At 32.8% G+C, this 14,392-nt stretch overlaps 1 protein-coding gene across 2 annotated transcripts in view; it reads left to right on the forward strand.

Moving 5' to 3' along the window:
- The first annotated feature begins 3,352 nt into the window (after nt 1-3,352).
- LOC129807970 (glycerophosphocholine phosphodiesterase GPCPD1) overlaps nt 3,353-14,392 on the forward strand; it is a 35,021-nt gene continuing 23,981 nt past the window's right edge. The window contains exons 1-2 of one of the 2 annotated variants that reach the window (XM_055857596.1): nt 3,353-3,988; nt 4,073-4,329. In XM_055857596.1, the coding sequence (XP_055713571.1) occupies nt 4,086-4,329 (244 nt within the window). In that variant the 5' untranslated portion in view covers nt 3,353-3,988; nt 4,073-4,085. The remainder of the gene's footprint in view (nt 3,989-4,072; nt 4,330-14,392) is intronic. The other variant, XM_055857597.1, reaches the window with a different exon arrangement.

Here is a 14,392-nt window from a genome sequence, read left to right on the forward strand (position 1 = left end):
CTTTATCCGACCAAAATATGCAGGAAGTTCAGATATTAAAAGTGTTATAATTTACACTTCTAACAGAATCTCTATTATTTCCAATCAAGCGTATTTAATGCGTGGATTTTGAGCAATTCAATAACTAAGAAACGTCTAAGTATTTTCATTATTTTTCAATAAAACCTCATGTAGGATAAGTGTACCAAATTTCGACCAGCTTGTAATTTCGGCCACCACTTTTGATCTTCAAATTTCCGTGCATTCTTAGTTCTTGCAAACGCTGGAGATTATACAATGCAAAAAAGCAAAAAATGTCACTTCCATAAACCAGATGATGTGAAATAGACTTTGCAGGAATTCCGGAAGGGCAAGGATATCCTGATTCTCATACGTATGAGAATCAAGGTGGCCGCAACATTACCCCAAGCTATGTCTATATTTTTATTCATTTTAAAATGTTATAATAATGATTTTAGCGAAAACGAAGACGATAAACTATCTACAAGGTTTCAAGAAACACTCCTTAAAATGCAATTATGCCGACATTTGGTACACTTACCCTATAAGGAATTTTTACAATTGAAAATAGGGTGGAGTATCCACTTATCGCCACTTTTTATTTTTACCACTTTTCGCCAGTTCTGTAACCACTTCTCGCCACCCACTTGGAAAAGTTCAAACTCGATTATTTTGAGCAATAATATGCAAAGAATACATTCAGCACTTCTTTTTCGACTCTACGTAGCAGCAATGAAAATACAAGTAATTTTGCGGCTCATTTATATCATAAATCGTGAAAAATACCGATTTCAATATACGTGGCGAGTAGTGGAGCACTGGCGAGAAGTGGTGATTCCACCCTAATATGCGATTGAAAGAAGTGTGAACGATTTCCAAAATTTATTTAATTAACACAATTATTTTGTGATTTTTTTAGACAGAAAATTAAGTTTGAGATTTGAATTTTACTGGTCGATCTCAAAGGTAGAGCAGACTAATCGACTTTTTTCCAACTTGTTACCCCTCTGGAGTTTAAACGGTAAAAGATATCAATTTCCGGTTTTTGGTGACCCCCAAAAAATATCTCCTCTTCTTTTTTCTTTTTTACCCCCACCCCCCTCCGCCCCTTCAAAACCATGTTTTTTTGGTTTTTCTCAAAATTGACCTAAGCTTTTTCAATGATTTTCGGATATGTTTTAGAGATAGTCCAGAGAAAAATTTCGTCCAAAGATATCCATAACCAGAAAATTCACCATTTTGAAATATTGAAGGACAAAGGTTAGTCACTTTGGAGTTTGGAGGCTCATTTTTTAACCGATTTGGTTATATTTGGATTTATAGGAAAGGTATTGAAATTTCGAACTGGGCTGCATCAATTTTCATCGGTAGTGAATCGGTTAAGTACCGATTTTAGCATAATTTCTTTCGGATTTTTTTTTACTTGACCTTAAGTTTGTTCCCTAGCAAGAGGTCAAATGGTAAGAGATATCCTTTCCGGTCCTCGGTGACCACCCCATAAGTAGAGATTATCTCGGACTCTGTATCCCCTCCAAAACCATATTTTTTTCTGATTTTTCTCAAAATTGGCCCTAGTTTTTTTGGCATACAATTTAATACAGTTGTGAACTAGACTTTCCCAATGAAATAAAATTAATTTACTTATACTTTTCAAATTCAAAGAATGATTCCTAAAGTTAGTTAATTTTTTCTCAAAATCCTTTCTAATTCATTTAATTTTATTTTAGTTCTGTCTTTTAGCTTTCCCAATCTGCTCATTTGTTAGAATACGAAGAATTTTTAAAATCAATCATTTTCTTAAAAGAAACTTAAGTCTTTAATCTTGATCTCTTTCACATATTGTTGTTTAACTCTTGTAATAAACCTTGTTTTAAAAAGGATTTTGTTTTAATATTTTTTTTCTGAAACTTGTTTAGATAATTGCATTGCACAATTAACAATTTGTGTGTAAGAATATTGATTTTGATAAATTTTAAATGAATAAGCTTCAATAAATCAAACATTAAAAAAACTTCCTTCGAAGTAATAATATTAGAATATTTAAAGTGCTCTGTGATGGTTGGTTTTAACGAATACAGCACTTTCAGCATTTAGAGGAGGGTGGGGCAGTTTATGCACACATAATTATACAGGTGACTGTCACTTATCCACGGATCTTATCTTTCTCTATATGAAATTCTCCGATGCACAGATAAAATAACAAAGAGAAAAGCTACTGCTTGCCACCTTAGAACAAACCTTTCTAAAATACTCAGAAAATAGTATTTTTTAGTAGAAACAATATTTTCACTTTGTATAGCTAATAAGTTTCTGCAATATTACAGATTGTGCATTTATATAGAAGCAAAAGCATTAGTATTAAATTAAATTGAGTATATTTTGTCAATGTAGGGGTAAATGGAGTAATTAATAGGTAGAATAAAACATTTTTCACGATATTATTTGTCTATGGTAATTCGCGGAAATGCATTTGTTGTTAAGATTATTTGACATTCTTATAAGCTATTTTCTGCTGCTAATGTTTATACTGAGAACGTTATGATTTATACAGCGAATAAATATTTTTAGTAAATTTACATTATCGTCAGTAAAAAACAGCAGTGATAAAATAGAGAAATCCAAAATGGTAAATGCAATAATTCATTTTTCAACATTTCAAAACGTGCGAATTTCAACATTTAAGGAAAAAATCGTTTTTCTGCTTTTGTAGTGGTCGTCACCAGGATTTTAAAAAAAAGTCGCCAAGATTGCTTTTTAAAACCAATTTGTGAAGTTCAATTAACGAAATTTCAACAAAAAATTGATGATAACATAAAGAAAACAGTTTTTAAAACTAATTAGCGACAAGGGGGAGATATCCATAAATATTATTTATGTATTTCAAATAAAATTATTTTACTTAAAAAAAACTTAAAAATTTTCAATTTTCTGTCATTGATCGTCCACCCACTGTCTTTTGTTCTCCAATAAACCTGCAAGTTTCATTAATTTATCAGAATCTTCGCATCTTTATTATTTATTAGTCACCTATCAGCAACATTGAGCAAGAAAGATTCCTTAAGAATAGCTAAAATTTCTAAAACATTTAATATTAAATGCAACATCGCCCACTTTTCTTTAGTGTTGCCTGATTCAAATACAAAAACGACTCCTTTAGTAGTGGTTCCTCTGCATGGGCACTTTCCCTTAGACCAGATATATTCAATTGATAAAACCTATATGGAATTTAAACCAATCAATAAAGAACCTAAAACCGTGTTACAAAAATCATAAAGTTTAAATTCAAACTCCGCAATGCTACCAAGATACACGAAAGAAAAACAAATGCGAGCTTGGAAATTGTCCGATAGATGGGGAGAGCAGTAGTACAACTCTGTCATATCGATTTTGTCACCATCAACTCTATAAAAACTAAAGAAACCCCAGTATTTATTTGTTGAATAGCTCGTGCAGGCTCTAGTATTAAAAGCATAAAATGGCATCGGACAACTGCATAATTTGACGAGGAAGCTAAAAGTGCAGTCACATAAGAGTGTGCATTGTTTGTGTGAAAGTGAATCTAGTGGGCGTGAAGAAAGTGTAGCATATTCTTTTGTTTCCTTCATCTCCCACGTTTCTTGTTTGTAACCCTGCATTCTTGGAAGAGATATTTCTTCTTCTTTTTATTTAAACCAGTGTGTTAATTGCTTGTGGGTCAATGAATTTCACATTCATGGACATTTTACCGTTTAGCCTGATTGCTGTATGTGTGGAAAACATTTAGTGGAGTGCGATCTGCAAAAATCATTTCCTGAAATTTGTGGTCAATCAATTCTTGGAGGGCTTCAGTGACTGGGATTGAGACGTAGATCAATCCGTAGTCGCATCACCGTCCATCTTTAGAAAGTGATACTGCCACCACGGAAGACACACACACAAATACACTCACAAACCAGAATTCGCGCTAGAGTATCGTGGCCTTTTCTCAGAAGATTACCAAGAAAACCAGGTGAAAATATTGAATGAGAGATCGCAGTAGCTGGGTTGATATTTATTGGAAATTTGTATTTTCGCTTCCGGGAAACATCCGCAGAAGAAAAAAAACAATGCAGCGCTGGTGGTATATTGATGACACCAGCAGGACGACCAATGGGAATGATGATCAGCAGAAATTCAGTACTCCACGCTCTCGTACCAGCACGCCACGTCAATTGGATGACCGGAAGTGGACCTTTAAGGTTCACACTCCAATCCAGATTGGTAACAATGAAATCGTGGCCATAGCTGGGGACTGCGAGCAACTGGGCAATTGGAAGCCAAATGATGTGTTTCTAATGGAGAGGGTTGAAGGTGAGTTTGATTCACGGAAGACCTCAATTTACTGCATTTTATTTTGTGAAGTTTATAACGTGTAGAAACACAAAGCAATTGAAAGGAAAATATCCATTCGTGTCCGGGTCAAAGAGGTCAGAACAATTTGCAGAAAAGTTCCTAATCTCAACAGGTTACTATGCCAGAGTTCTAAAATTGTGTTAATGTTAGGATCAAAGACCTAGACTTATACTACTAGTACAGAGAATTCCCCAAATATTGTCTCTGTTGTGGGGAAAGTCGCACGAGGAAAGTGCTAAAATTAAAAAATCATATGATCTCTCAGTCACGCCACGTTGGAAAAGTCTTAACACTTTAATGACGATTAGAAATGATTAGAAGATTGTTTTTCTCTTCTACTACTACTGATAGGGTGAAAGGAACGTCTGTTCGACAGGGAACCCCTATTGACACTCTCATCAAAACATTGAAATTTATTTAATATAAATTGTTTATATCTAGTGAAATTCATGTAATCTGACCTGCTTTCCTTTAACCTACCCTTTTCTAGAACTGTTCTGCGAATTTAAGAAGGTTTTAAAAAGGTTTAAGCAATTTCAATTGTCGACATGGAGAAATATCAAGATTCTTATGAAAAAGTGTAAGAAAGAAGCTTTTACAAAAATAATTTTTTTCTATTTTTTTTTAATAAAATGAACGTATATCTGTTGCATAACAGTCCAAAAATAACTAAATTTTAATTTAATACACAATTTGCATCAATTTATTTTAATTAAAATGAATTTAATTGCATTGTCAATAAACCGAGACAAAATCGTCGATTTCAACGTCTATTGACAGGTACAGATTGCCGACTTTTGTATCAGCTTGATAGATGAAGAATAATAAGAAGAATGAATAAAAGTAAACAAAGTTGCTGCATTTTTGTGAAATAAATAGTGAAATTACTAACAAGTAAAGTGTTTGTGCGCAAAAAAGACTAAGAATGTTTGTTGGTGAGTTGCCACTGGTGATATTTTTATAGTAGAACTTCCTTCAGCTCTAGCACTGCAGAAATCTAATGCGTGACAAAAATTTCGACTGCACCAGAGATGCCCCAATGGAAAGAGTATTGTCTATAAGCTGTTGAGAGAGAATTCTTAAGGAGAGTGTCAAGTTTTATAAATCTAAAAGCTGCCCATTGCATCCTGTAAGGAATACAATGTAAGATTATGAGGATAGAGAAGTTTATCATCACGAGAATGGCTGCTGTGAAGGGACATAAGATTTACAGAAATCTCTGTGAGGAAGAGTTTCTTACGGAAGGACGGGGCATTCTGGATGGAGATTTAATAGATTCCCTGATTGGCAGTCCCCTAGATGGAGTCATCCAGTGCAATAAGGAAGTTTTCAGCCAAAATCTCAATCAAAGGTGTAAAGAAAAAGTGTCCAATAGGTGTTCAAATTTCGTGTGTCAATAGATACCGAAAGTGTCAATAGATATGGCATTTAGTCATGATCTTAAAAAATACAGTTTTTTTAGTTTTTCAAACATTTTGAGAAAAGTGAATGATACTGAACGGTAGTCAAATTAATAAGTTGATATAAGTTAATATTTAAACACAAAAAAATTTAATACAATAGAAGATATCAGTCAGGAAAGTTACGAAAGTTCTTAAAGTGTCAATAGACGTTCCTTTGACCCTAATCCGAGAATAATCAGGTAATTTCCCAAGCTAGAAAAAGAAATTTTTGGCGGGAATATGGCGGAGAAAATTTCAACTGATTTTTGTATAATTCAAAATCCTCCAGTGAAGAACTTAAAAAATGTTTTTAAGCTTAATTTTGCTGAATATTTGCTAATTTTTTAGCAGACCATTAAAGAAGTGTGAAGTCGATATGAAAATAAGAAAAACCAGAGTTCACAGTGGACAATAGAGGAACTAAACTTTTTTCGAACATTCATACCAAGAGCATTTTTTTTATGGAATTTTGCTGGAATTTTGAATTAAAAAATATAAAACAGGGTGGTCAGGAGAATCTCTTACCTAAAAGGATAGAATATGACGCATGAAATCCTAAATAAATTCCTGTAGATAATATCCGGAGTTTCCTGAAATACCTGTAAAGGGAGAGAATATCTCAATCCTGGCGAAAAAGCACCGCTTTCTCTCGCCTGCCGATTCTAGATGACAAAACACATAGTGGATAACTTCAACTAAATTTAATTAACAACTAATTCAAGATAATAGCACTGATTAACAAGATAATTTACGAATTAAACGCGATTTGAAAAAATTTTCACTGCCATGTTTTTTTTCCTTTTTGACGTAATGCTAACTTCCGGTGGTGTTGTCTGATGACATCCATAATTAAATGCTATAAACGAAATTCCCGATAGGTGGCGACTTATGTCGCACAGAAGGGATTTAAGAAAAAAAGGCGACCACTTAAGAAGCAGCTCAACAGCTTACAGGGACTTCCGGCTCAAGTGAAAACGGATTGAAAGAATTTGATATGAATTGACAACTATTAGGAGCTCATTTATAAAATAAATTTTGAATTTCCCCTCTAAATGTATGCAAACAATTCTCACGCGGTAAATTTGAAATACATTTTTTACGAACAGTTGGTGCTAAAAATGGGCTGAAAAATTGGCGCCGACAACGTTTTGCATACACCGCGGCGTTTCCGTAACTTGTTCCAAAGATCTTCCCTGTGGGTATGGGAGTAAGGAAGGGACCTCCACGCGTATTTAGAACCAGTTTTTCTTAGAGCTAAATCGGTGCTCCTGGACAATCCTTGGGGATTGACTAATTCTTCCATCACGAGGCTTTCTCGACTTGAATAATAAATAATAATCCTGTGGGTATGCAATTTTTCTGTGTCACTCGAGTGAATTTGCGGGCTTTTTTTATGTCTTGAGAATTTCTTTGAAAGCGGACCTCCCTGTATGTGCTGAAAGTGCCTTTCATAGTCTAGCTTTCAGCACTGTCCGACTTTTAGTAAATTACCATATTAATCTTTTGAAAATAATTTAATACATTATATAAGCTTAGATTTTTCGTCGCTGCGATGGCGAATTTCGCTTGAATTAAACGAACATTTTAGCAATTTAGTTACAAAACAACAACTTTTATAAACATATTTTTGACATATTACAGTGAGAGTGAATAAAATGCAGATCTAGTTATCTAGCTCACTTATAGGCAGTTTAGAAAATTACTTACAAAACAAAAGTTGATGTGCATTATGTCCAACGCACAATACCTTTTGTTTGTAATTGTAATTGTAATTTATTTGCCAACATATTTGTTTTGTAAACATGTTTTCAAAATTTTCTATGAGAGTGAGAGAGATGACTAAATTTACATCTCACTCGCTCTCATTGAAATGTCAAAAACATGTTTAGAAACAAAAGTTATTTTGTTAGCATAATGCCCAACGCACAATAACTTTTGTTTAGTAAACATGTTTTTGACATTTCAATGAGAGTGAGCGAGATCTAGACCTAGTCATCTCGCTCACTCTCATGGGAAATTTTGAAAACATGTTTACAAACAAAAGGTATTGTCCGCCGGTCATCATTTCCCATGAGAATGAGCGAGATGACTAGATCTAGATCTTACTCGCTCTCATTGAAATGTCAAAAACATGTTTACAAACAAAAGTTATTGTGCGTTGTTCATAACGCCCAACGCACTATAATTTTGTTTTGTAAACATGCTTTTGACAGTTCAGTGAGAGTGAAAGAGATCTAAATATAGTTGTCTCGCTTACTCTTACAGACAGTTTTGAAAACATGTTTACAAAACAAAAGGTCTTGTGCGCTGTACACAAATTTCTTTGCAACATAATAACGTGTTTTTGCGAGATTGATATAAGATTATTTGACATCTTTCAACATCTTTCGTTTGACGTTTTCGTAGTCGGACTCAGTAGGGGGTCCATACAGTCAAAACGTTAAAATTTTCTACCTCTGTCAAAAAAAACTTTGACATTTTGATACATTTTAAAATACATCGATCGAATTTTCATTTAGTGATCCTTCAGGATGTAGTTCAGCGATATCGAAGATTGATATATCGTTAAGAATAAATTTATTTTAGTATCTCTTTTTATTATGTCTAGCGCACAATATCTTTTGTTTTAAAAATATATTTTTGGCTTTTCAATGAAAGTAAAAAAGATCTAAATTTAGTTATCGCACTCACTCTCATAGGATGTTCCGATAATATGTTTACAAAACAAAAGTTATTATGCACTGGGCATTATAGAGACATTGAAAATTGACGTTTTAAATATGTATTATTCTTTGTTAAAGATAATGAAAGATACAATTAAAAATGCGTAAAAATTCGCATATATAGCGAGGACATCTATATTTTCCATGTTATGCTAAATTTTAGAAAAAGAAATCGCTGAATTATAAATCAGTTTTAAGTTACCTTTACGAGTAATTTGTAAATTAGATAGAATCCATCTACCTGGCTTGTATCACTCATAAATCATGAAAGAGAGATTCTGATTTTTATTAGTTTCTTTTCAGTATTTTGATGCTTTTATTTTCCAAAGCGCAGTGAAGTTCAAAAGGTTCAAAAGTAAAGAAAATTAAAAGTATTAAAAAACAGAAAAAATATAAAATAAATAAGAAGAAACATAAAATAAATAAATACAATAAATAAATGATACAGTGGCGTCCTTAAAGGGTTAAAAAATCATACGACTTATAGCCAAAGGTGTCTGACGTTAATTATAAATTTAGTTGATTATGTTATACTCTGTCTATTGGCACTCAAACCTCAAGACGCAATTAAGTGCGTGTTATTTTTTTTTCTTCAACAATATTTATTGGTGCTCTTGAAACGTGTCACCTGATTTTATAATGAGGAACAAAAGATTCAAGATTAGTCTGTTTAGCAACCATATAAAGCTCTTCAAAAAAAGAGGTCTAACTGAAATCTCTTTTCTCCACCAAAAAATCTACAGACGGAGAAGAAAGAGAAAAGTATAGGTAAACAATTTAGCTGTAAAATATGTAATCAGCTGATTGTCTGGCCTCCACCACTCACAAGATTGCGACATCTACGTAAAAGTGCGGATTGTAGCTGGGCGAACATGCCCGGAATTTGCTCGAGTTCACACACAAAGCACGAGGCGAGCATCTCCGGAGGGGACAAAGCGCTAGAAAAAAAGAGAGTAACCAAACACTGCCACTCAACTTTCATGACAAAAATACGAGTGCATTTAATTTTCTATATGGAAGATAATAATAAAGAATGAAAAAGGAATTGCAAACAAGATATTAAATTTATACAGTGTTTGTGTAAATATAAGAAAGCGACATTGCACGCTCTGTATATAAGAGGGTGGACCTTGAACAATGTAATATTTGCGGTGAAAATAATGAGAATAATGCGTATTATAAAATGTCCATAAGGTGAGGAATAATTGTTAAAAATGCTAGGTCTCTTTTTTTTTATTTCTCTATCAAAATCCAATTAGCCTAGTCTTCCTTGAATGTCCAGAACAAAAATACATTGGTAGGAGAAGGAACATATTTCTCTCTAAAAACCGCTGCAATTGCGTAGAAGAGATGAGATATACCTCAAAGACGCAATGATTATAGGAAAACAACAAGCTTACAATAACAAAAACACATTCAAATGATACGAAAAGATGATTTATCGGTGACTTTATACAACTTTGTAACCCATTAAGAACCATTGAGTATCCATTATTATTCATTTAATATGATTGATGCCATGATGATATTAAGGTTCTAGTAGACTTTAGTAAAGAAAGTTTTGGAAAGAAAAGTAAAACAAAAATACTTTAGTAAAAAAATATCGTTTTTCTTTCGAAGAATCTCAAAAATACAGATTTAAAACCAAAAAACCGTACTGGCCGTTCTTTAAAAATGAATCCTTGAATAATTCTACCATTTAAAAACTGATTTATACAGTTTTAAACATTTTAGAAAGATTTCAGAATTATTTTTAAGTTTATAAAGTAATGCCCAACGAATAATAATTTAATGTTGTTTTGTAAACATGCTTTTGAAATTCAAGGAGAGTGAGTGAGATCTAAATTTAGTCATCTCGCTCACTCATAGAAATTTTAAAAACATGTTTACAAAACAAAAGTTATTGTGCGCTGGACATAATGTCCAACGCACAATAACTTTTGTTTAGTAAGCGCATATTGTCGAATTTGTCTAGGAGAGTGAGTGAGAAGACTAGATTTAGATCCCTTTCACTCTCACTGAAATGTCAAAAACATGTTCATAAACAAGTTATTGTGCGCTGAGCATAAGAGTGAGTAAGATGACTAGATCTAGATCTCATTCACTCTCATTAAAACGCCAAAAACATGTTTACAAAAGAAAAGTTATTAAGTGCTAGGCATAATGCTTAACGCACAATAATTGGTTTTGTAAACATATTTTTTTTAATATTTCATTGAGAGTGAGTGTGACCTAGATCTAGTTATCTTGCTCGCTTTTATAGGCAGTTTCTAAAACATGTTTACAAGACTTCTTATGAGAGTGAACGAGACTAGATTTGCATCTCTTTCACTCTCATTGAAATGTCAAAAATATGTTTACAAAATAAAAGTTATTGCAGGACATTAGACATAATGCGCTACGCACAATAAGTTTTGTTATGTAAACATGTTTTCGGACTTGCCTATGGGAGTGAACGAGACGACTAGTTCTAGGTCTCAAAACTTAAATGCCCAACGCACAATAACTTTTGTTTAGTAAACTTGTTTTGACATTTCAATGAGAGTGAGTGAGATCTAGATCTAGTCATCTCGCTCATTCTCATGGGATATTTTGAAAACATGTTTACAAACAAAAGTTATTGTGCGCTGGTCAAAAGAGTGACTGAAAGTAGAACTAATCATCTTGGTTATTCATTGGCAGTTTCAAAAACATGTTACAAAACAAAGAAATTCTAAGTCATGTAGAAAAATGGCACCACACTATCAGTTCCATACGATTTTTTTTATTTGGAATTTTTAATGGGTGCTTTAGCTGACTTCGGCTACAGAATGGCCTTCAATTTTCCCTAATAACAGGGTTTCAAGGTCAATTGTTTAATGAGGTAACAAAAAGATCTGTAAAAAGCGTTTTCTTTAAATTTAAACAATAGTATAGATTTATTTGCAGCGTTTTGGAACACCGGATAAATCTGAAGCAGTTTGAAGCGATATTAGAATTGTGAATCGGTAATAAATTTTTATCATTACTTCTATGCAATTCCTTTAAAAGTTAAAGTCGTGAGCACGATTTATTTTTCCATTAGTTGAGAACCGACAACACAAATTCCAACATGAAAATAATTAAAACTTTTATTCTTATTCATGAGTTTAAACATTCCACTAAGCTGGAACGTCTAACTCCCCTTACTATACAGTTAGCTCATAAAACTAATACGGTCATATTAAAATTTTAATGTGCAAGTGTCATAACACAGTAAGGCTTAGCTAATAATTAAAATAATTTATCAATATGAAAAATATTTCAAATATGGGAGCTGCATCCGTTCTAAAATATATGTATATCCGAAAATGAAAAGGACCACGACGCGTTTTCCAGTAATAAAAAAAAAATGTTTTGGAGGTGAACGGGAGAGTTGAGAGGAATTGTGGGGCATGTTAATGGTCCCAGGGACAATTTATATAGGGGGGGGGGGGGGTCCTGCGAAGGTTTTAAGTCTCTATCTCCAACCGTTTGAGCTCTAAGTGTGGTAACGGCCAGACGGACAATCAGCCTGATAGCTGCTGTTTCTGTGAAATTCGAGCAGTAAAATCGATTTTTTTTAGTTTTAGCTAAATAATGACCTTGTGCCCCTCCTTCCTACGCGTTTTCAAGGTCATATGTTAAAAATATTCAGGGAAAAGTCTGATTTGCATGTTGAATGCTACAAGTTAGTATTTTAGAGACTTTTCTTATGTAATATTTGTAAGGAACTTAATTATTACAAAATTCTGCTTATAAAACAATGCATTCACCCTTTAAATCAATAAAAATAAAGTTTATGGGCAGTGCTTGCAATATTTCATTTTTCTCTTATTAAATTTGTGTTTGTCACATTTAACAAAAAACATTCTTGATAATCTCGTTACATCATCATAAGTTGAAAAATATTTAGAAATAATAGGAACTCTGGAATCTCGTGCTCAGAATGTGATGTCTTGCCTGTTTTAACGCTTTAATTATTTTGATATGATATGATGAGCGGCCACATGAAAATGTGACTGACCCACTTTGTCACCTTTCACTGACGTCGATTATCGTGCACGTTCCGAGTGATCCCTGATATCCCCAGAGTATTCATATGCGACGTTTAAATTCAGGGAATATGTTCAGACGAATATACATATTTATACTTTTTTTTTAATAACTGAGAGAGAAGCGTAAACAAAAAATACTTGTTTTGATAACGTAGCGAGAGATTTTTAAGACTTGTCAATAATTCATAATATTATAACAATTAATATTATGTGAATTTTTTGTAATGACTCAGAATTTATATGGCTGGACTGGACACACTAAGGTCAAGTAAAATGTTTTACTGTACAACGGATGCTAGTCATTATAAAATAGTTCTTTTCACGTTGCAACTCGAAAGACAATATTTATTTTAATTTAATTTGCAAGTAGCAGAGTGGAACTCAATATCATCCACGTAAAATTCATAATTATTTTCCTTATATACTTCATAAAACGTGTTTAATGTGGTTAAAGGTGCAGGTTTTTTTTCTTGGATGATAAATATTTCTTATTTATATTTATTGATCTTTTTTGAAAATTATTTTTTTTATTAGGAATGTTTGTGTTTGTATGGAATACTTTCACGTGGAAACAATTGAATTGTACCATTTTAAAATGTTAAGTCAAAATTATTTAGTTCAAGGTGAAGTTATACTTCAGCATTTTTTATTGATAAAGCTGCCTACACATTAGACAAATTATTAAAATAATGGCATTTCAAAGTGACATTGAAAAAAAAACTTCAATATTGAAGCGAATATTGAAACAAATATTTCAATAATTGCCTACACACTGAACAAATTGACTTCAATATTAAAACTTCAATATTAAAAACACCAGTCTAGTCAGAGATTCACAGATCTTCTGGGATTTTCTTCTATATTTTGTCAAGAACACCCAAAAATACCCAAGTTGGTCAGAAAATTTCTCCAGCTTCCTCCAGGAAATCCCAGATCTTCTGGGATTTTCTGGTTCATTATGCCCAAAGCACTTCAGATACATTCTGTGATCAGAGGATTCCTGGAGCTTTCTCCAGGAAATCCCAGATCTTCTGGGATTTTCTTGTATATTATGTCAAAAGCACTTCAGAGACATTCTGTGGTCAGAGGATCCCTGGAGCTTCCTTCAAGAAATCCCAGATCTTCTGGGATTTTTTTGAATATAATATTATGTCAAAAACTAGTCAGATACGTTCGGTGGTCAAAGAATTCCTGGAGCTTCTGAAGATCTGACCAAGTTGGGTTCTTGAGGAGATTGAAAAAATATATAACCAAATTCCAAGAATCTGGGATTTTCTAGAGGAAGCAGGAGAGATGTGTCTTGACTTGGATTTTGATCTTGGATGTGTTTTCATTCATGAACAAGGAAAATCCGGCAGTTCTGTGATGTTCTGAAGGAAGAAGATTCCTGACCATTAAAAAATATTGAAGGAAATATCAAATGAATTTGATATTTGTAATTTCTTTGAAATTTTATTTCAATGTTACTTTGAAATTTTTATTGACATAATTTGGCCTAGTTTGTAGCCATTCAAAATAATGAAATAAAATATTGAAAAAAATGTTCCATATTGAAATAAATATTTCAATATTTGCCTACACACTGGACAATTTTCTTCAATATTGAAACATTTATGTCAATAAATCTTTGCAATGTGGAGGCAATCCTTGTCAATATTTGATATTGAAAAGAAATATTTCAATAAATTATGTCTAATGTATAGCCAGCTTAACTCATCAGGGAATTGATAATAAGGAAAAAAAATCAAAGTAAAAAAAATGAAACCGTTTCAACACTTCAGATTATCTTAAGCAATTAAAT

Source organism: Phlebotomus papatasi, chromosome 3, assembly GCF_024763615.1.
Source record: "Phlebotomus papatasi isolate M1 chromosome 3, Ppap_2.1, whole genome shotgun sequence".
NCBI classification, from domain to species: domain Eukaryota; kingdom Metazoa; phylum Arthropoda; class Insecta; order Diptera; family Psychodidae; genus Phlebotomus; species Phlebotomus papatasi.